We start from the raw sequence: 23,424 nt of genomic DNA, 5'->3' as shown, positions 1-23,424 counted from the left end.
CCGGGAGCGGCGGCTGCCGCGCGCGAGCAGCGGCTGCGCGTGCGCAGGCCGTGGGGCGCTCTGCGAGCGGCGGGGCCCCGGGGGTTCGGTTGTCGCCGCCCGTCCTGGCGAGGAGCAGCGGCGCCGGTGTCCCGCAGGGTAGGGAGAGGCCTGCAGGGCTTGCAGCCGGAGTGGCGGGAGGTGCGCCCGAGCGCGGAGGCAGCGCCCTCGGAGCGTAGGCTGCCTCGGCTTTCTCGGCAAGGGGGAGGCCTCGAAAGGAGGCTGGTGGTGCCGGGCGCCTCAGGTGTGCTGCAGAGACCTCACCAGAGTGGCGGCGTGATGCATGCACTTGATTGCTGCATAGTGAGACCTTGGGGAACCCAGCAAACCCACCTGCTGCTGCGCTTAAAGGTTCTAGCGTTGCTTTTTATTTCTTGCGATTTGGAATAATTTACTTCCTGTAAGTAGTCCTGAAAGGGATGATGCAGGTAGGTCTTCGTTGTTGAAATGTGGTGCAGGAAATTGTGCAGAGCAAGATGGTAGCATTTTAAAGAGATGGGGGTTGTTATTCAAGTGTTGTGATGGAATCCAATTCTGTGTAGAAACTGCACTCGAATCAAGAGCCATGTGGTCAGCTGATGAAATCGCTGGGTTATGTTACGTGCATTACAGGACCAAACTTCCTAAGCAGGGGAAACCAGATCCAAACAGGGAATGGACTTCACTGGCAGCTGTTGTCAAAGTGGAATCTGCAGCCCAAAGAGGGGCTCTTGATAGTCCAGAAAACTTGCAGGGTAAGAATGAGTTCTGGGGGTAGGGGTGGGAGAGAAGGGAGGGGCAGAGAAGGTTCTTGATGCTTTCTTTATATTTATTTTTTTTTTTTTTTTAAGATGCCTTTACAAAAACATACATCCTTTCCTACTTCATCGGTCTTCACCCAAATTCTTTACTCTTTGTGATTGTTGTGATTCACAACTTCTGTCTGAAAAGAGGAGGTTTTAGTGAAATGCTGCTCTTCCCAGACTGTAAATGAGACAATGAAAGACTTCATTTGGCTGTTCAGTATGTGGTGAAAGTCTAGGCAGGACCTGAATTCCTAATACAAACTCTTGAAAAAACACGTTTAATTTGATAGAATCCGAGAAAGGTTTGCTCTCCTGTAACAGGTTACTACATCCTGTGTTTGTGTTAGTTTGTCATCATCTTCTTTTCACTTAGTGGCACTTCAGTGTTGTTAGGCAGATTGTATCCCATATTTATTATTTTTTATGTGCCTGAGGAATACTATGGCAGTGTCTGCTGTCGAGCATATCAAGCTTGTATTAGCATTCCTCCTATGTGGTCATAGACTTTTTCTAGCATTAGTGCTTCTGCCTGCTTTATTCAGTTCTTGATCTGTTTCCTTTCTGTAAGGTTGCAAGATCTGCCTCTCTGTAAATTCCCTTCTACTCAGTATTCTGTGTGTTGTCTTACCAGAATGACTGTATGAGAGCAATGCTTCTGCCAATAGTTAGAGGTGATAGTCTTTTCACTCGATGTTGTTTCTTTTTCAGTAACTAAGGAAGTTGTTGCTATGGGAACTGGAACAAAATGTATTGGCCAAAACAAAATGCGAAAAACTGGTAAGTATGGTACAAAATTTAAGAATAGAGTACCCATGCTACCTTCTTTCTTGCTGGTGTCATAGAATTAATGAAAATGTCCAAGGCATACTGCTCAGACTTGTTCTGGATTGAAGCCAGAAGTGTAGGGCAGACCTTCCTTCATTAATGAGAGAGGAGCTTAGGCAGCCACAACGGCTGCCATGAAAGTTTGCTGCACTTGCTGCCTCAAAGGTAAATGTACTTTTTATATTTGGAAATGTGTAGTTTAGGCCCTGAGTCTACATACTCAGAGACTTTATAACGAAAAGCAAAACAAAACATAAGCAAATTGTGCTTTGGTTACCTGTTGCAGTCTAGTTTTGTTGGGGTCTGATGCAAGACGTTACCACTGCTGGTACTAACCAGCAGGAAGGTACTAATAGGGTTTTTCTTTCTTACTGCATATTACTGCTAGATAGTTTTAAGTGTTATACAATAAATGTAAGGGATAGATGCACGACTTCTTGCAACTACCTTTTCTTACTATGTATTGTAGGAGACTTTCTATGCTGTGTCCATTTTTTAACTTATGATGTATCTGTCTGCTAGGACAGGGAAGAAGCTGTAGTAATGATGAATGCTGAAAAGTGGCTAAGTGGGCAAAGTGTTTGTGCATGTGTAGGTACAGGGCTTTCTACCCTCTTTAGACTTCAGAGGAGGACTAGATTGACATATGAGAAATGGTTTTGCCTGTATCTGGTTTAGGCTACTTCATATTCTGTATAGTATCCTTCATATTGAAATTAATTAGTGGACCAAAAGAGAAGAAACTAGATTTTGTATCTTAGCTTTTTTAGGATGTTTCTTATGATTTGGCTATCTCAGAAGAGTTTTGATGTAGACATTTTCTGACTGATTTAGGAAAATTATGATCAAACTGTTGTATCATTTACAATCTAGATATTAATGGTCTAAGAAGAAAACTGACTAGGAAAAACTAACACTAGTTTGTTTTGCCATTGTTTGTCTTCAGTGATCTCAAATTTAGAAGATATTTTTGTTTTGTGATAACATTTTTAATTTGGTGGTAGGTCATGTTAATGGTTATCTGTTATATCACTTCTAAATTTTTAAAACTATTAAGGAGGATTTCTGTCACTTGGCCTTTTACCTCTGAAGTAAAAGATGGTCTACAGCTCCTGTTCCTTTACATAACATAACAGGTAGATACTGTTCAGGAAGGCTGAAGACGAGATGTGCATACTTAGTGAGCATCAGAATTATTTGCAGGCAAAATAGTTTAAATTGTAGGACATAGTTCAAAAAGAATCTTCAACCAAAAGCTTAACAAACACTTGAAATTTTCTGGTGGAATGTGTTTTGAGAATATCAGGATTTACCCTTGAAAACAAAAGTCATGAAGATTTTGAAGGATGGTAGTGTTTATTCAACTCAAAACTTTTCCAGTACCAGAAGAGTTAAAATTTGGTATTCAGAGAAGTCTCTGATGTGCTGCAGACTGAGTACTTTTATTCTTCATGTGTGTAGGCTGTTTAGCTCCTTTTGTTGTGATTGGAAGTTTAAATATCTTGCAATACTCTAAAACCAAAGAGAAACCTTCAGATAGTAATAAATATGGAGAACTGGCCTATGTTGAATTCCATTTGTTTTGTCTTTTTTAGTAATGACTTAGTATTTGCATTTGGGTTTTGGTTTAGGAGACATTCTGAATGACAGCCATGCTGAAATTGTGGCCAAGAGGAGCTTCCAGAGGTGAGGCGTGAGTGAGGTTTTACTCAATACTGTAACAGTGCTGTTACTCAGTGCCACCTGAGGTTGTTGTGATACAAATAATTTTGACCTGTTGCTGAAGTAGCCAAATTTTGTAGCTTCACATATGAGAATGTAGTGAAAGATTGCCACTTCTGTGTGGGCAACACTCTTTTTCCTGTTGTCAGCAGGATTTTAGACTAATTTTTATGCTTTTAGGTAGTGTTAAGGTCTTTTCACAAAAGCTTGCTTCTTGTTCTTCTGGAGCCTCTGTATAAAGAATTAGGATCTGATTTAATGTGACATAAATGCAGATCTGATGACTATTAGTCAAGGATAGAATTTTTGCTCTTTTCCACATGCCAGTCCTCTTATTTACATGGGATAAACTGGTTCAGGGAACTGAGCCAGGGGAACAGTAATTCTGCAGAAATTAGTGCATTTCTTGCAATTTGATGTCACTAAACTGAGTCTCATAGAATAAGATGAGTTGCAGAGTTGATGAAAACACACACAGTGGGAGGAAAGGACCTTATCTATACACTTCAAGATGGTTAACATTAACTCCACTGAACCCAACTCTTTGAGGTCTATTATTCAAGTTCCAATGATGTGATTACATTTATTATGCTGGATGCCATCTCTCTGTAGAAGCATAACTGATTGGCTCCTGATAGACTCCCATCAGGAAGGAACAGACACTAGAGGGCATATAAGTTTTGTTTTTTTCTCATGCGTCAAAAAGGAAGTCAATCTTTCATGAAAACTTTCTGCCTAACAGGTATCTTCTCCATCAGTTATGGCTTGCAACTTCCCATCAGCAATGTATCTTTAGTCCAGGAACTGAAAATGGGACATGGAAACTCAAACCAAATATCATATTTATTTTCTTCTCCAGTCATACCCCATGTGAGTATGCTGTAGTGAACCAAGTACATTGCTTCCACTTGTAGAATCTTTTCTGCCCCATATCTTTCTTTTGTCTCTCTTTGGTCTGGATTGAGAGTGAGGCAGTAATTCATGTTTACCGATACGCGCCCAAAGATGTATTTGACTCCACAGATAGATTTGGCATTTTATCTCACTGAATGTGATTCAGGAGAACTCAGTAAGTCTGGTGTACTGTTTGTTATATAGTGGAATGTTTCACTTTAAACAGTAGCTATTATTTTTTTTCCAGAAAATAACATACTTGTCAGAGGTCCTGCCATATTGCCTAATTGCTTTGCTTCAAACATTATCTTCTTGGATTAAAATTTTAATAAAAAATACTGACATTTACCACCATTCCTAAAAACAGCCAAATGAAAGATACTTCACACCTAGCCAACAACCATCCCCAACCCCATGAAGCAAACAAAGAAAAAGAAACCCAAACGAACACCAAAAAACCCCCAAACCAGCAAGCGAACAAAAAACCCAAAAGCAAGCAAAAAGAAAAACGAGGGAGAAGAGCTAACACTGACTCATACAAAACCCCCCCCAACAAACCAAAACCATGCTCCTGAAAAATGGGAAAAAAAGCCCCATTCATGAAACATCACTAGCTCACCAACACAAAACTTCTTTGGGAATGTAAAGAAACTTCTGTCATTGGAAAACATTCTTTGTGTGTTTAAAAAAACCAACACCGCAAAGGTGGAGATGTATTGACAGAATGAAGGAATGTGGCCTCATGGTCTACCACCATATCAGGCATCTTGATGTTACCATGCTCTCTCATTGGTATGTTCTTTAACTGCTAGTCTGTGTCTGTTACAGAGCAAAGAAGTTTTAAGAGCTCTCAAAATATGCCTCATCAGTATTTCAGAGTGAGTTAGTTGCTCATACATTTTCATGATTTTGAGTGCATTGCTGAAATATGCAATATTCCAGTATTATTTTTCTTCATTAGTGCATTTGAGAATAGAAATTACATCTCCAGATTTATTAGTGAGAATAATTTCATTGCCTTCTTTTTCTCATATTGTGAGAAATTTCTCATATAAATCAACAGGCCTGTCAGGTTTGCTTTGCTTTGAACCGGGTTTCAGAATTTTGGTTGTGAGCTTGTTTCAGTGATAGAGATTGAAGTTTTCACCCGAACTGGACAGATTATTCTTTCATTAATCTTTTGAGGTTCATATTGTTTGGTTCGATCAGGCTGGTTTTCCTGTGAGTCTTCAGCACTTCTTGTAGTCTGTCAAATGCCTTTGTTACCTTTTACTTTATAGGCTGTAAATTTTGCTTTCCCGATTATCTCTTACATAGAATGCAGAACTTGAAATTAAGCATATTTTGGCTCAAATTTCAGTGAGATTTGATTCAGTGTGGCACAGGACAATGTTGTTTCAAAAATGTGTTCTCATAGTTAAGTTTTCCTGAGTACAGATCTGTGAAAGCTACTAGTAGTTGTAATATTACTGGTATGATGTGTTCCAGGCACAAGATGGGTTTTTGGCCAATTTTATGTTATTTCTTTTGTTCCAGGTGGAGATGCTTCTATTTTTCCAATCAGTGAACCAGAGAACCAGCTTTCTAAGCCAGTGACTGAAGGTCATGAAGCTGGACAATCAGCAGAATGTAGGAGTAACCATGAACACTTACGTCCAGAAGATAAAAGAAAAACAGAGAAGATGGCAAGGAATTATATAATGAAAAGAATGAAAACTAATGATGGTGGTTGTTTTTCCGTAATCACTGAAGACCTGGCTGTTCAGCATGAATCTGTGAAACGAGAAGACAACACAAATCAGAAGAGCTGTGAATGTTCAGCAGAGATGCAAACAGCTAATAAGGAGACTGGCTTAGTGAGATCAAAGGTAGTAGATGTTCACAGAACTGGAGCAAAATGTGTACCTGGAGAGCTGGATGATGCCCGAATACCTGGACTGGGGTACCACTCTGTGGGATTATTACGAGTGAAGCCAGGTCGAGGAGACAGAACATGCTCGATGTCCTGCAGTGATAAACTGGCTCGCTGGAATGTGTTAGGGTGTCAAGGAGCTCTTCTGATGCATTTTCTGCAGTATCCAGTGTATCTGTCAGCAATTGTAGTGGGGAAGTGTCCATATAGCCAAGAAGCTATGCAGAGAGCAGTTATTGAAAGGTAAGCGCTCTCCTCAGGTGGTGTGTATGGAGACAGGGAGCTTTGGAAGACAATGCGTGTCATACAAATATTTGTACTTTAGTAAGCTTTTGATAAAGTGTCTAGGAAAATGGAGCCAGGCTGTTTGCAGTGGTGTTGGTGATAGGACAAGAGGCAGTGGGCACAAACTGAAGCATGGGAGGTTCCCCATGAACATCAGGAAGCACTTGTTTACTGTGGTGATGATGGAGCACTGGCAGAGGTTGCCCTGAGAGGTTGTAGAGTCTCCCATCTTTGAGTTACTCAAAAGTGATCTGGACACTGTCCTGAGCAGGTTGCCCGTTGCTGCAGGTTGCCCGTCGGGAGGAGGGGTGATTAGATGACCTACAAGGAGTTTCCCTCCCACGTCAGCTGTTCTCTGATTTACTACAGTGGTTCAGGACACATAGTATGTGACAGATTGTACTGCTCAGCTGGAAGAAGACAGTTGTGTTACACTGGAGAGGCAAAGCTTATATGCGTTTTCATGGTGGTAAAAATTTGTCTGCTTCTTTAATCTCAGTTACATCCAAGAGCTGATTTTTTTCCTTGCTGTGAGTAGTGGAGCTCTCATAACATAACCTGTCACCTCAGGGAGATCTGTGTGAGACATGAACTGCACTGCCGCAAAATGAGGAAGGTTATCTGTTGTACACTGGCCTTCTTTATACTCGGATTCTTCAGGTGATGAAAACTATCCCAGCAGCAAGGATAGGAAGTGAATATTTTTCTTACTTGGGAGGCTAAATGAGTAGAGTAGAGCAGTAGAGAATGGTAAGTGCATTTGGGCAGAGTGAAGGGAAAGGAGAGCAAGAAAAAAAACCAGGGAGCTGAACCATTCTTTTTAAGTGGTACTTACTAGACCAGTTCCTATGAAAGGTTTGACTTTGTTTAGTAACTCATTTTCTCTGTCTCTTTCTCCATCCTTCCAGAATGATTGTAAAAGTGGTCATAAGTCTGTTAATGGAAAAACTCTAGTGACATACCCGGTGGAGCTTTCTGGATAGTCCTTTCCTCATTCTGTGACACATAACAAGAATTTGCCTAGCCTTGTTAGTCCTAGTGCAGTCAGGCACTTTTTCAGACTATTGAATCTGACAGTATGAATCTCAGTCTTAATTCCTGCTCTGCGTAAATATTGTAGTGATTAAACACATGCTGTTTTTTCCTTATATGATCCTAATGTCGTTCAGTATGCAACCATAATTTAAGGTAACAAAGATAACATTATACATGGAACTGTAGGTATACTTTGTTTGATTATAAACCTTTAACCTCATAAAACAATTCCTGATGTAATGCAGTTGACTATGTAAATACCTTATGATTTTTATTTTTCTTTGTGATTGCAGTAGTATATTGCAGTATTTGTCCTGCATAATTAATTGATTATAATAGCTTTTAACTCGACCTTTTTAAAGAAAATTTATATTTTTTTTTAGGATGGACAAGGTCCTAATAAACTAATGTGGCTTTGGGGTTTTATTTAATAAATATTTTTTCTGAAGGGAAAAATGCCTCCAGACCTCCTTGTCTCACCTATATAACTCATGTTCCATTCAGTTTTAATTTAGATAATGAAGGGAAATGGTGCAAAATGGTCTTGTTTGGGAAGAGCATACTGAAAATCACTTGCATTTTTCTGTGTTTACTGTAGATGTCAGCACATCTCATCTTTACCAGATGGTTTTTTTACTCAAGAGGTTAAGCTGCTGCAATCAGATCTTCAATTTGAACATAGCCGACAAGCAATTCAGGAACTTCAAAGTAACAGTAAAACAAAACTTGTTCCTTGTAGTGCAGGTGAGTTAATTTGGGCTAGTTGCGTAACTGTGTGCAAAAATCCAAATAGAAATGAGGTGGGTTTGGTTGTTTGGAATGGAACATCATTCCTTGCCAGTATGCTAGTGGCAAAGTACAAAAAGCAAGAAATTATTTTTAGGTCATGACTTAATTGTTAATAATATTTGTCTCAGCCTCTAGTTTCCAGTAGGAAGTTTTCAGGCTGGATAAACACTTGGTTGATGTGATTAAGAGTACAGACAGAAAATAACCAGGGGGAAACAAAAAGGTGAGTACAAGAAGAAAACAAAAGACTTCTTGTTTCAGTTAGTTTTGCATTCTCTGTGGTAATGAACAAAAGACTTGCCATGATGAGTTATGTTTGTAATTTCTCCAAAAATCTGTGAATGAAGAAAGAATACAGAGTGTAGTGTAGTGTAAAAGTTGTATTGATAGGTATTTTAGGCATGGCATTTTTTGCCGTGGTGATGAATGAATGCGTAAGTCTCAATGTGATTTTGCAGTGTGGTCTCATTTGGGGAAAAAAAAATAGGAGCTGCTACTCTATGTGCATGGCTAAGCAGTTTCTTTAACTTGGACATGCCTGGCTTCTGCTCAGACTTTTCTGTCTGAATCAGAACTGGAAGTTTTCTATTACAATAGAGCTAACGATGAAATAGAATGGAGACAAAGGCTTCCTTAATGGACTTCACATTCATTAAATTGGAGTTACTTACAAGTTCCAGGAAAGAAAATGCTTTAATTTTGTGAGATAGGAAACTAATTTCATCGTGGAAGTATAGTGCCAGTTGAATTACCAAAAAAGGCCTGAAAGCAGTTGTGATTAAATTCAGTGTATGTCTTTCTTGCTGTACACTTCTCAGGTCATTCTGTTAAATAAAGATGAATCATGCCTTAGCACACTCTTTTTATGCCAGGTGGTTTCTTTCCTTGAAATAGTAAAAATCAGTATAAACTCTAAATTTAGGGCTGTTACACAGAGCATTGAAAGATGCTTGATAGGAACATTTCAGCTGTTACTTTAAGAAAGTATCTTTTTTGTTCAGTGTTTTGAAGTTTGAGATAATGATGAAAAAGTGAAAGAATGGAAAATGTTTTAATTTTTAAGTAACTTCTTTGTATCTGCTTGTCAGAAACTGATATCCTCTAACCAGGTGATTTTTAGATATTTCACATGTGGAGGATTTAATACCAGTCATATGTATCTAATGTTATTTCATGTTACACAGGACTGTAATTTAGTAGAGTGATACAGCATGTACTTGAATCACTGTGTAAGTACAATTGGCAGCATACAGCTGAATTGTAATACAAGGGTGAGTAACATAAGCAGTCTTTGAGCATCTTGAGTGACAAGATGGTCTTAGGAGTGAATGTGTGTGCAACTATTTTGCCTGTTAGGAACACAGAGAAGAGGGAGAATTTAGGAAACGGAATCTGTCTCATGGTGGTAGAAGTTGAAGAATGTGCTGTTATGTGGTGGAGGGACATATGGGACATGTCAGTTTCTGTTGACATGCTGCTGATGCTTTCCTCATTACATAGAAATTGTAAGGTATTTTATGCAGAGTTTCAGCATGAAGAAGTTTACAATCTGAGAAGATTACAAAGTTCTCACACTTGGGGTAGAGTTTAAGGCTGTTGGCACTTGTTATCTCTTTCAACAAATTATTTTTATTTGACTACTACCTAATAATGTTTTTCAAGTAAAGTCTACAAATATTTGGTGTATTTCAGTTATCAAACATGAAACTACTTAGAGTACACAATAAAATAATAGCAGGCCATAAATTAAGAAAGAAAACATAGAGTGACTGGTGCAAGTAGTTAAGGGCAGTATTTCACAGCCTGATGTGAAAATAAGCCATCTAACTTGGAAATTTCTTCATGCGTTGTCTGGACAGGATGCACAAAGAAAAGTAGAATCCCCCTAAGAAATGGAGAATTACGAAGCTGAAGGCCAGATATTTAGAGGCATGGATTGTTAAATGATCAAAGATGAAAGCTCTGTGTGTGTTTTTATTTTTTTAAAGTAAACATTCTTTTACATACTGGAATTCTGTCATTGGAAAACCATGGTCCTCTTTCTAGTTTGAATTATTTTGGGAACCAACATGTGAACAAATAGAATGAAAGGAACTATTAGGTTCTGCTTTTGTGACAAGAGCATCTTCCTTGTTCATAACAATGTCTTCTACAGCTATCAGTTGGAGTGCAGTCCCTGAACAACCTCTGGATGTCACCTCAGATGGCTTCCGACAGGGAACAACAAAGAAGGCGATTGGGAGCCATCAGAGCAGGTGTGAGAGTGTTGTAATAGCTAGACATGTTTTATTTGTTAGCTTACATGCCTTTGTCAGCTCATGTGATGTTGTCAGAACAGGAGGAAATGTAGAGAGTAGTGAAGAAGGGGGAAGGTAGAGAGCTGGGGAAGAGTCACTGTGCACGGGAGAAAGAGCAGTTGGAATAATGGAAGTTACATGAGAATTAACAAATTCATCCTATTTTTTATACCTTTTGAGAACGTTGTAGGTAATGGTGGTGAAGAACTGCGATCAGTTTTTATTAAAAGGATGTTTACTTGTAAAAGGATGTTGAAGGAAACATAACTTTTGCTTTCTGGTTTTGACTGTGAAGGAAATGTGTGCATTGCATGTTCTCTTTCTAGAGATTTCTTTTACTTGAATAGTCAAGCCAGCTGTCCTCCATTTAATGTCCCTCCTTTTAAAGATGTATGATCATTAAAAGTGTAGCTTTGAAACATGACTTGCTGCCTTAAAGTTTGAAAATGTGTTGAAATGATGGCAGCACACTCCTGACATGAACATGTCACCTTTCCATCTTGGCACTTGGTTCAGCCAACTTGTTGCTCCACTCTTTAAGAAATCCTCTGTCAATAATCATAGTTTAAAGAAATAGTTACTTATTTTTCTTGAGGTTGAGAGGAATTACTTATAAGCAATTGCAGACAAATTTCTCCATCTTTATTATCTTTATTTTAGGTGAGGTGGTCAAAATTGTCATTGTTCTGTGGAAATTCAACTTAAGGATTGGTGTTCATGTTTTAGTGTTGGCTGATTATACTACCAAATTATCAGTGGTCATATTGTTCATGTTTCCCAGACTTTTTGGAAGGATGGTGACAATCCTGACAAGGGGTGAATAGCAGAGTAAATACAGCTTAGACAGTTCCTGTGGAGAATTTATTCATTTCCCTGCAAGTTGCACATTGTGAGCTGCTTGAAGTTAGGCCTGATTTGACTGAAGTTTATCCTGGTATATCCTAGTATTTCCAAATTTTCAGTGGAAAGAAGAGGACCAGGAACTTTGTGGTTTGTGACCAATATTGGTGTCTGGGGTATTGCTAACATAGGTGACCGAGGTTACTTAGTGCATCTTTTAAGGCAGGCTCTGTGTGCACTGTAGAATATTTATTTTCAATATGCGATATGTAACTGTTCCAGAAGACATGTGAAAGATCAAACAAACCAGTTAACCCCTTTTTCTCAGTAGGATTAAATTTGTAACATAGCATTTGTGCATCAGCTCTAAAACTTGAGAGCCATCTCCTGTCTGGCAATTAGCACAGAAGTGTAAGAACTCAGTTATTGTTGAAAGAACCTCTTCTCAATATGTGCTTGAAGTTCACTAAAACTTTGAGAAGTTATTAGAGCTTATGAGACTGTGTGATTACAAGCATCTCGTTTCCTTAGGAAATCAGAATTAAAAACAACATCGGTGAACAGGTAAACTATTTACATTTTGGAGGTAAACAGTCACAAAAGGAACTTCTGTAATGAAAATAAGGAATTTACAGCGTTATTGGGACTGATGGTGCTTAATAATAAACAAGACTTGTATTTCAACATTCTTTTTCCTCTCAAGGAATCTCAGGGTGATTAGATAACATTAAATACCAAGGGCGGTAAGACTGACTGACTAAAAGGAATTTGTAGGTAAATGTCTGGTATGTGCTTTTTTAATGCTTAATTAACTAAATGACCAAAAACTGCAAGATGAAACTTTGACAGATTCAATTGATTATTAAATTTTAGAGCATCTTTGCATGCCATCATCACCAGTGGGGTTCAGCAGGGCTCTGTTTTAGGGCCAGTGCTTTTCAGCATCCTAATAAATGACTTGAATGCAGACCTCAAAGGTACACTAAGTTTGCCAGTGACACTAAATTGGGAGAAGCTGTTGACTCCCTTGAAAGAAGACAGACCCTGCAGAAAAACCTTGACAAATAACAGGGTTGGGCAGTCACCAACCAATGAAGTTTAACAAAGACAAATGCCAGTTTCTGCACATGGCACAGGGTGACATGCATTTATGGACAGACTGGAGAATCAGAGGCTGGAATGCAGGGCCATGGAAAAGTACCTAGGGGTCCTGGTTAATGGCAAGTTGGATATGAGTCAGCAATGCCCTGGCAACCAGGAGAGTCACTCTCATCCTGGGGGGCATCAGGCCCAGCACTAGTGGCTAGGTGAAGGAGGGAAGTGTCCCGCTCTGTGCTGCTCTGGTGCGGCCTTACCTCCTGGGGGCAGCTTTGGGCATAGGAATATAAGAAGATAAAGCTCTAAGCGTCCAAAGGGAGTCCGTCAGGATGATGAAGGGTCTGGAGGGGAAGCCCTACAAAGAGCAGCTGAGGTCACTTGGTTTGTTCAGCCTGGAGAAAGGCAAACTGAGGGGAGGCCTCACATGAGGCTACAACTGCCTTGTGGGGTGACACAGAGGTGCAGGCACTGTTCTCTGCTCTCTCGTGGCCAGTGATAGGGCCTGAGAAATGGCTGGAGCTCTGTTAGGGGAGGTTTAGGCTGAATATTAGGATAAGATTCTTCACCCAGGGGGTGGTCGGGTGCTGGAACAGGCTTCCCAGGGTAGTGGTCACAGTGGTCCAAGTTCAAGGAGCATTTGGACAATGCTCTCAGACATATGCTGGGATTATTGGGGTTTTCCTGAGCCAGGAGTTGCACTTGATGATCCTTGTGGAGATTCTTTGAATCTATGCCATTTTGGATGTTCTTAAAATACATGCTAGCAACATAGGAAGATTTTTTTTAAATTGATTTTGTTTTCAGTGCTTCTGGAGAATCAGCTTGCATTTGTTGGAGAACTGAATCTGTCATTGCTAAGACAAATATGCAAAGATAAATAGAGGAAACAGCTGGGCCATTGAAAACAAAACTACACTTTATAAACAGTGATTCTGGTTGCCCTCTCTTTGGGGAAGTAGAAGGGCTCAAAGCTGGTGGATGTATATAGTATCTTCTAAAGATCTTTAGAACTTTGTCTCACTTTATTTTTTGGTGAGCCTCTTTGTATTTAACTGCCCTGCAGCTGTTGCTGAATGTGTCCTCGTCACCATTGTGAAAACATCAGCATTGTTCCAGATATTTCTGCTCCTTCTTTTATTTGTTTTGAATAATACAAAATTTAACAGTTTGAAAAAGCTTTTGGAGTGGTGTGCTTGTTTGATCTGTTCTGGGACTAGTCCTTCTGGCTAAACCTTACTGCAGCTGTGAACTGATGACAGTGCAGTTCCATGCAGATAACCGTGATATTAAAATGTTTGTTCTGCAAACTGGTGAGTGCTGGCTGGGAGAACAGGGCAATGCAGCTTTTTGTCAATATAGCATTTAAAACTAAGGGAAAAGGTATGCAGGCAGCTTGGATGGGGTAGGAAAAGTTAAATTATAAGAGAAGTTATTACATTCTTTGAGAAGTGAACATAATGCTTTCTATCAAAAATGTTTAGCTGGGATGTGCTGCTGTAAGGTGGAGTGAATTTATGATTTTTTTCCATCAGAATTCCTAATTTTTAATTTTTTTTTAATATCAGATCCAAAATCTGTAAAGTGGAACTCTTCCATGAATTCCAAAAGCTGGTGACAAGTATTTCACGAGAGGATCTACCAGACACTCTACGGTAAAGACATTATAATTGCCTTTAGAAGAATGAATTTTATCTTAATGAAACTGAAGAATACTGTAATGATACAGTATCTGCTCGTGAAACTCATTTTAGATAAGTCCATTGTTAAAGTTTATACTTGAAAAATATGGAAAGAGACACAAGATGAGGAAGTGGAATCTTTTTTGAAAACATGAGCTATTAGATCAGTTGTTTGCAGCTCTTTACCCTTGGTGGTATTCAAATCCTGCATCCCAAAATTGCCATGGAGATATTAATATCTAGTTGGTGTTGGAATTCTATAAAATTCCACTTCTTTGTTTCATAAGAAGGTAGAGTTTAAGTAAAAAAACCCTTTTTTTTTAAGTTTAGGTTAAAATCAGTTTTCATCTTCATATGGTGGAGTAAGAGCTAGTAAAGTGAGATAGTGCTCTTTCTGCATTTTTCTGTCATATGGTTGATAAGGATAGATAGGGCTCTTTCTATGCAATTCATGTGTTGCACAAACAGAGACCTTCTGGGTAGAAAATAAAGCAGCTTTTGTCTGAAGGAAGCCATAATTGGAATTTTCCTTTATATTATTAAAAACAAATTTAGTTTATCAGACTGGAGTTAATTACTTCCAGTAATCATTCAGTATGGCATAGCATTAGGTGCATTGTGTATTTGGTGGTATACTATAAAGTAAAGCATAGTTTCACACGTACAGAAACTTAGACTCTGGGAGATGTAGAGGGTTCCAAATCCATTGCCATGGAAAGTTTATTTTATTTTAGACTTACTTCCAGACACAATTTCAGCAGTTTTAGGATGCAGTTATTCCAAATCTTGAGCCAGTTTAACTGCTTGTAGCTGCTGCTGATGTGGTTCACTGCTGCTACTGGCTGTTCATTCCTGTTTTCTCCCTTGTGTCAGTGGCACTTCTCCAATCTCATGATGAGCCAGTTCAGCTAGGTAATGTGGCTGAAAACAATTTCCTTGTCTTCTGTGTTTTCTCTTGGGCTAACGAACTTAATGGAAATCTGAAGCAGATAAAACCCATGCTAAGGAAACGGGAGGCATGTGTGACTGTAAGTAGGGGAGATAGTACCATGAAGGGCTGAAATGGCCTAAGACAGTAGATGCAACAAACTTAGCCGAAGTGCACCCTGGAGCTTTAATGAATCGGCCTTGCTTGCTTTTGAGTTTTGTTGAATTAAAGATTGCAGTTACCTTCTGTGTCTATGGAAGTGTCTCGGAACTGCTTCAAAGTTTCAATGTCCATATGGACTGTGCTATTGCTGAGATGCTTTCAACTGATTCTATGAGTAGAGATACTTAAATCAGTTTGAAATATATAATTTTTAGCCTCTTTTGGGTGGGAGTTTGTCCTCTCTTGTTTAGCCGTCATAATTTCCTCAAAACGGACTTTGACCTTGTGCATTGTTGGGTAGGTGACTCATTATGCTGATCACACGCTGCTTACATAAAGTCACTTCACCTCAGGGCTTTTCTAGACCACTGGCCATGTTGTTTCCTTTGACTTTTTTGTCCTCTACTGTTTGTCTGTCTGGGCTTCTCCTGACAAAGTCCAGCTGATTCACAGATGTGACATCGTTTTTTCACTGCACCTCCTCTATTTATACAGAGGAGGTGCTAGCTCACCAGTTAGCTTCTGCAGCTGATTGCCTTTGAAGTCTTTTGTTTTTCCTCCTCTTCACTTAAAAAGCACAATTAAAAAGTGTCTTCGTGTTGCTGTTTCCTTCATCTTCTCTTTTTTTCCTACATGGTATTCTGATGTTTTGATTTTTCTTTCCCCCTTGGAGTGTGAGTTTGAGTCAACTTCAGATAAAAATCCTACACTCTCTTGTTTCTTTAAACTTCTGTGTATTTAACTGTTACCACTTCTGTATTTTCTTCACATTCAAGTGTATCTTGTTATCTCTTCCCACAAATGGGTGGCTCTGAAGCTGTGCTATCATGCAGTTTCATTTTTCCACTTTGACCCTAAGTTCCTTCACTGACTCTTCTAGTCCACTTCTCTTGCTTCCCATCTTTTCCATCCACCAAAGAATGCTTATTCTGTAATACTTTCAAATTTGCTGACCAGCTTGTTTTGTAGTTGTAGGGTATATTAGGACAAGGGTTGTTCTTCATGTAACACCGCCTTCATTTACTGCATTTACTGTTGTCCACTGTCAGACTTGGGAACCAGGAATGTAAAGCTTTACGTGGAACTGATTCTATACTGATGTTATTTTGGTTTAGGTTTTTCTTTTTTTTTGTTTGGGGTGGTTTTTGTGGTTTTCTTTTTTTGTTTGTTTGGGTTTTTTTTAGTGTTTTTTTTTTGTTGGTTTGTTTTTGGTTTTTTTTTGGGGGGGGGTTGGTGGGGGATTTTTTTCTTTCTTTTTTTTTTTTGTTTGGGGGGGTTTTTGTGGTTTTCTTTTTTTGTTTGTTTGGGGTTTTTTTAGTGTTTTTTTTTTTGTTGGTTTGTTTTTGGTTTTTTTTTGGGGGGGGGTTGGTGGGGGATTTTTTTCTTTCTTTTTTTTTTTGTTTGTTTGGGTTTTTTTGGCTTTGTATCTAAATCTGCTCCTCCTGCTTTTTGTGACTTTCTAATTAATTCTTCACACAGAGGATCTGTGTGGGCGCTGTTAAATTGGAACAGGTAGACAGCCTACTGGGGCCAGACCTTTGCTGACTCTTCTAAAAGTCAAATTTATGTATTTATAGTAATATAGCTTATCTAAGATGTTAAGCATGACATTCATCAGTTTGGGTTTTTCAGGATTGAGTTTATTTGCTTTCAGATGAGACTGAGAAGGAGGCGGTGTTTGGCTGGTATGAGCTGCTTCACTAAGAACCAGATAGTACTGTATAATGCTGTCCCACCTTCTAGTTCTTCCTTTGCAACGATTCTTACGATCTGTCTTCTGTGCCTTACTTAAATTCTGTCCTCTCTCTGGGTAGACTAATGTTGTTTATTTATTACCTGTTATTGTCACCTATCATACCTAATTTTCTTCTGTTGATTCCCTCTCACATGTTATCATTTTGAAACTACGGGTGCATAAATCCATCTTTTTTTTTTTTTTTTCATGTTTTCCGTGCTCACTGCCAAGGGAATGGTGACGCACTATTGGACAGTGTTGTGCTATTGCTAATCTGAATTGTTACATACAGTCCTCTGCGGTATTGTTTGCAGATCACTTGATGGTAATCTGGCAAAGGAGATTTTTTGCATTACTGGGGGTTTTTTTCCCTGCTAGGAAAAAACATGCCTTAGTCACCACCTGGGGAAGTGAAGACCTTCTCTTGTCATACAGTGGCATCCACCGTAGAGAGTCTGCAGGCACTGCTGTTTGTATAAGGTGTGGCTGGCTGTACTGCCCTTTGTTGGAATCTAAGGGAGACTTTGTAAAATAAACCTGCCCTGACTTTCTTGCTGGGCTTATTAAATGAATAACTAATCCTTTTTTCTCTTAAATTGTATTCAGAAGCCATCACAATTAAGATTGTACTATTATTCTTCCTTCCGGCTCAGTTCACAGTATGGAGGATTCCAGTTCCAGATCCAGTACAGATAATGGGGTTCCATGACCATTCTACTGGCCAGGTGGGGGAGAGTTCGAGGGGGGCCCTTACGTGGGACTTTTGAGAGCAGCTCCCAGGTTAGTTTCACAGAGTATGAGTAATGTGAAAGAGGTGGAGAAAGCAAAAGGAATTGGCTGTGATAATAGCGCAGGGCAGGTTTTTTAAGAGAGAATATATCTCCTGTGTTCAGCAATGGCATAGACAGGTTCTCCACTTTTGCACCTTTTTGAACACAAGGTTTGAAGGATAGATAATATGGCTTGCTTTGCATGTCATGATGTTTTACAAATAAATTCATGGAAGAATGCTGAGTGCCTCAAACGCAGCTTCTGATAGTCTGCTGTTATGGGAGAGCTGTGGGATTTTTTTGGAGGTGATCATAATTGCCTTTGAGCTTGAAACATTGTTTTAGAAGTTAGTGCAGTAGTTCTCAGACCTCACAGATTAGGGTTCCTGTAGTAATTTGGCTCTTTCTCTTTCTTGGTGAAGGTAATGTTGCCTATGATCTTCTCTTCATATTGGGTTTAATGTATAAGCATTACCTATCACATGTGGCTGACAGATGTTTTGGCAAAGGAAGTTGAAAGAGGTTGGGAACGGAATGCAAGGAAAGGAAAAAAAATCTTGATGAAATTGTCTTACAGGCAGTTGTGTTCCGATACTCTAGACCTGAATTTCCCTGTTTTGAAAATCATTGATGTAATGTACTCAGTAGTGACCAATTGTTCTGCTGAGATTGTGTGGCATAGTTTCTACTTGAGGAGGAGGAGTAACACCAAAACTGACATGTCTGTTTTGCTTTGGGGAAAGACAGTATTTTCTATCTCATTCTTCCCTGTTAGTTTTTTGTTGGAAAAGAAAAACTGTCCAGTTCATTCTGTCCTTTTCCCTTCCAGCCAGTTTTCTGGTTCACTATGGATAATTCAAATCCAATTCAAAGCACCCTAGCTGCCTTTTCAGCTTTGCTTCAGTGGTTTTTGCTGTCATGGAAGTTTTCTGTAGCCTATGGTCACACAGTCAAACACAGACATTTCTAGTGCTAGAAGAGTTGTTTTGTTTCCTTTTGTAAGATTGATGATGATGTCTAGCTGTAAAGCCTGGGTGTCTCCAAGTTTCCCTAGAAGAGAATTTCACTAAGTAGCATGGAAGAGTTCATTGGAGATTGTCATGTCCTTAGTTGTTTGATTTCTTTTTTTCATTTTATGATCTCATATTCAATAGGATCATAGAGTTGTTTTCATTTTTGTGCATTTTCTGTCAGGATGAAGACACTAAAAACCTACTGGGACTACAAGGAAGCTGCATTAAATTATCAAGAAGCCTGGAGAGTGCTGCATAGCCAAGCTCTGCTGGGTTGGGTCAAAAATGCCAAGGAATACCTGCACTTCACATGAGACTCCATGTTACTGTGTGAATCCAGGAATAAACTCTGGTCCCCAGCAGATAGCTCTGCAGTTCAAGGGCCAGAAAAAGACTCCCTCTAGTTTGTGCTATAAATAGACAAGAGTGCAAAGGAAAGCAATTTAGAGAATACTTTTATTTTTACTGAGTTGAAGCCCCCATTGTATTGAAATATAGAAAAGGATCACTGCTGACTTAAAATTCTGAGCTGCTTGAAACGATATGCCTCCAAAATAAAGGAAGCAGTGATGTGCTATCCGAGTATCTGACAGTATGATCTACCAGCCATACTACAGTGAAAGTAATGTCAACTGAAATTCAAGCATTACTATGGAAAATTTTAGTGCCACTTTTATTCCACTTCTTATAATGTTGTGGTTGTTTTTCTGGGACAACCCTCATGTATAATAAGTAATACTTTCATAACTCTGAGCTCTTCTTGTCTGGTGCCTGGAAGAATTTTGTATGTCCCTCAGCCCCATTGCTTCTAACTGGAAAAACTAGTTCTGTTAAAGTGTCTCTTTTTTCATATATCAATCCTTCATATATGCTGCTATTTACTAAACATGGTCACAGATATTGCCATAAGCAGAAGCAAAAGCACTGTGGAGGAGTCTGTTTCAAACAATACTACTTATGATATTCTGTGCATCTCAATTTCAGGACTTTGCCAGATAACATTTCAACTCCTTTGCTTCTGTAGGCAGGAAAGAAAACTCCTGAATGACTTAGTTCAAATTGGCCAATCCTGTGTAACTACAGGCAAACATTTACCTAATTTTCAGTGTTTCAAGCACTGTCCATCTCCATGCCCCCTTGTGGGAAATGGTCAATTAAAAGCAGAAATGCCTCAGCCATTTATGTCACTGTTCCTTGTGTTCATTAATAGCCTGGCAGAAGTGGAGATGCTTTGGGGAGTATTGCAAATAGTCTCTGGCATGTCCCTTCTATTCTCTATTATTGCCAACTAACATCTGCATGACAAGACAGTCAACGCGGTGAGCAGTTGTGGGGGAAGCAGTGTGTAATCCTCCTTAAACCTTCTGTCCCAGTTATTGCCTTTTGTGAGCAATTTCAGGACTGTGTAACTGCTACTGAGCATGTTCCCCTTTTGTATTTTTCTCATGTAAACCAAATATTGGCAATGTCAGGATGAAAGAAGTGGATAATTTGGAACTTAAAAATTCCTTAGTGATTTGAACTTTTTTTTTCCTTTGGTGTCCTTAGTTTTGGATTTGAAAAATGGGCACAGCAGTTCTCCAAACAGCCTTTGTTTTCAACCTACTCAGCGACATATGGGACCAAACAGTACACATAACATTACAGTATGAGAAGTTATCGCAGCAAATTCTTTTTACTTCACACTTAGGTTGACTTGTCAAGTAAGAATAGTTCTCTTGTTGAAGAAGCAACAACTTGAATTCTGTGAGCATGTGCCCATTCTCTCAAATCCAGCACTAACATGCAGAAATACCAGTTGTACTGGTGAGGGGGAAGTAATTTTATGTGTTTGTAGAGGGCAAGGGATTATGGAGATTAGGGACTTGCAGTAGTCATCAGAGGATAAAAAATGGCCAGATGCCATTGCACATGGGTTACAGGGTGAACTGCTGAAGACAGATGGTAGCTGTTCCTGTTACTGAGCAAGTAGCATTCCAAGGGCAGAGTTCTATAGTGTACCTAAAGAGCTATCAGTAGATTTCCAGGTTCCTGAAATTTACCTTTGTTCTTCACTGAAATCTTGCAGAAACTATTAACGTACCTAGTTTCCCATAGTTAATCAACAATGTCTGCAGTGAACCTGCTGACCAGACTGGAATGTTCCCATTTCCTATCCAGCTACAATATTAAAATGGGTTATGTAAGACTAGTTCTGTAGTCATGCATCAGTTTTCAGATAAGAAGTTATATGGTTTCGAGTCTTTTAACTCTTTTCTAAAATTTGAGCCTGGCTGTTAGGATTGTTCCTGGTAAGATTTTTTTGTGGCTTTCTAAAATGCTTGTGAACTGTAGACTGTTGCTGTTCTGTTACCTGTCAGGTTTAAAAGTAGTTTTTGAGGTGCTGAACACTGATGCTAACCTCACTTCTTGGATGGAGTTGAGGACATATTGAAGCCTAGAGCAAGTCAGTGAATATGCAAAGAGAAGGAAGGAGCTGAAACCAGAACAGCATTTAAAAGGCTGAGGGGCTAAGCCTGTGGGATCTCATCCTCAACTTGATGGCCTTTCTGTGATAGAAAATCGATATTTAAATGCTGCACCTGTTTCATTCAAAAATGTCAGGAAATGCTGTTGGCAGTGCCATGAAACTGCTCTAAAAATCAGAAGGGAGAAATGCAGAGATAGGAAAGAACAGTCTCTGCTTTTGTAATTGGTAACAAACTAAACTTGGATCATTGTCAGCAGGTCTTTGGAAGAATTGCTCCTGGAAAGGAACAGGTAACATGTTCCAAGACTATATCACTCCTTTGCACTGGGATAGCTGACACCCTGAAAAACAAAGATAGGCAAGGCATGAGGAGGACAGCAGAATGCAGAGACTCTGCCACAGGAGAGCAGAGTTTGCAGGGAGGGAAGCGGCAGGAATGAGGTGCCCACAGTGCATGGTTAATGAGGATAAGTAAACAATTGGCAATGGGAGCGGCAGAGCACAGGAGGCACCAAGATTCCCACCATATATGTAAAATGAGCACATCTATATTACCCAGGTAGGTCCTTACCAGTCCCAAACTTGTTTGGGGTCCAATGGCACCCAATTGCCAGGACAAAGAAAGTAATCATTGAGTGGGATGTCTTTAACATCCCTATTAACACTATTAGATAGTGTTAATAACACTAACAATAGCATCACTATTAGAGGTGTCATTCTGTTTTCAATCTAGTAAGAAGGCAGGACAAGACTGCCTGCTTATCTTTAAGAAAATCAAAACCAGAGCATAGAAGCAAGTGGTTTTGTACAAGGGTAGCAGTAATCATGTTTGACCTTGAAGCTGCAGTTCCACAATACCAGATGCTAGCATCCCACTGCCTTTGGAAAAGCAAGGTTTTGATCTTCACAGTGTGCTTCCATTGCTCACCTTAACACAGGCCAGAAGGCTTACTGATCTCAGTACATTACGAGTAAACTGAAGACTATTTAAATTACTGTATTTGTAGAAAAACAAACTATAAGCCCAAAACAAGATGCAGCCTTTCACTAGGCTCTGCAATAAATCCATTAAGCACTAGAGGAAAAGAAGAGCTAGAGTTATGCTGCTGAGGGCAGAATGTTGGAGTTTTCTCTGACTATCTGATAATGTCATAAGAGGACTGCAGCAACAATAGGTACATAATATATACAATTAATGTATATACATGTAGAAGCAAGATATTTTTTGAGGAAAGACCATCTAAATTGTCTAAATTTGGTCTATAATAATGTCTATAATGTAATAATGGTCTGTAATAATATATTAAATATTGACTGAAAACTAAATTCATCCAGTACTGGTTTAGTTATATTGGAGATGACATTTCAATTTAGCTTAAAGATAAGTGACACAGAGGTGTTGCTGTCTTTGTTTTTTGTTCAGTGCATCAATTGAAGGGTTAACAGAAAATGAAGATCATATGGGGTCAAATGCTTTATATAATTTTACAGGAGTGTTCTGTCTAAAGGGATGCATTTCACCGCTGCATTTCAAAAGGAAACCTCTTGATGTTTTATTGCCATTTAACGTGTCCCTGCAGATGACAACTGAAATTACTGCTGTAGAATATTTATCTTTACGTTCTTTGGAACTGCTTATGTGTCTGGGCTCCTAAATGTAAAGTAACAAATACAGAGATGTTAAAGAGAGCAGTTATGTGGGGGTTTTAGGGGCTTGTGAAGGGTAATCCAAAAGTTACTTCAATCATAACATCTTCCCTTGCTTTTAGATACATCTGTTTGCTGGCATGTAACTAACTTCAGCATTTGTAAGTGGTTCTTACTCCTCTGTTAACAGCTAAGAAAAATATTACTTGGAAACTGCAGAAAAATGGTAAGGTTTCAGAATAAAAGAAACAGAACATTTTCCAGTAATAAAAGGTAATTTAAAAAGTGACAGGTGAAACCACTTTTCTTCACTCTGACTCAAAAATGTTGTTAAGAGTAAACATTAACGCGTGAAAAGGGAGTTAGAAGTAATTCAGGGTGGAAGCACTGACAGAATGTTTCCCAAAGCAGTGGTTTACAATGTAGTGGTATTCTGACTAATGAAAGGCTTACTGAGATCAACAGCACATTTTCAAATGCAGTAAGCACATGCATCACA

At 39.1% G+C, this 23,424-nt stretch overlaps 1 protein-coding gene across 16 annotated transcripts; it reads left to right on the top strand.

The window, feature by feature from the left end:
* The first annotated feature begins 1 nt into the window (after position 1).
* Positions 2-23,214, top strand: ADAT1 (adenosine deaminase tRNA specific 1). Of its 16 annotated transcripts, XR_005626242.1 has the most exons (12): positions 8-138; positions 582-773; positions 1,533-1,601; positions 3,281-3,335; positions 4,114-4,241; positions 5,802-6,420; positions 8,096-8,241; positions 10,442-10,541; positions 14,087-14,173; positions 17,404-17,505; positions 17,679-17,805; positions 18,990-19,124. XR_005626242.1 is itself a non-coding variant. In XM_039696382.1 (11 exons), the coding sequence occupies exons 2-10, from the start codon at positions 605-607 to the stop codon at positions 15,093-15,095; spliced, it is 1,395 nt and encodes a 464-aa protein (XP_039552316.1). In that variant the 5' UTR covers positions 9-138; positions 582-604; the 3' UTR covers positions 15,096-15,112; positions 17,404-17,505. The 16 variants fall into 16 exon arrangements, 13 of the variants coding, with proteins under 13 accessions (XP_039552319.1, XP_039552317.1, XP_039552309.1 ...); XR_005626243.1 differs by lacking the exon at positions 17,404-17,505 and having other exon boundaries at positions 9-138; XR_005626244.1 differs by lacking the exons at positions 17,679-17,805; positions 18,990-19,124 and adding an exon at positions 15,074-15,228 and having other exon boundaries at positions 9-138; positions 17,404-17,433.
* The last annotated feature ends 210 nt before the right edge of the window (positions 23,215-23,424 follow it).

The sequence above is a fragment of the Passer montanus genome, unplaced genomic scaffold (genome assembly GCF_014805655.1).
Source record: "Passer montanus isolate IOZ18808 unplaced genomic scaffold, ASM1480565v1 scaffold98, whole genome shotgun sequence".
NCBI classification, from domain to species: Eukaryota; Metazoa; Chordata; class Aves; order Passeriformes; family Passeridae; genus Passer; species Passer montanus.
This window is presented reverse-complemented; position numbering and strand designations above follow the sequence as displayed.

What these genes read in the sequence shown, in the direction of transcription:
- ADAT1 (XM_039696375.1), top strand. Translation starts at nt 605, where the DNA reads ATGTGGTCAGCTGATGAAATCGCTGGGTTATGTTACGTGCATTACAGG. An exon ending in TAGTCCAGAAAACTTGCAGG is followed by an intron (nt 774 to 1,532) that starts GTAAGAATGAGT and finishes TTTCTTTTTCAG; the next exon opens with TAACTAAGGAAGTTGTTGCT. An exon ending in CTTCTCCAGTCATACCCCAT is followed by an intron (nt 4,242 to 5,801) that starts GTGAGTATGCTG and finishes CTTTTGTTCCAG; the next exon opens with GTGGAGATGCTTCTATTTTT.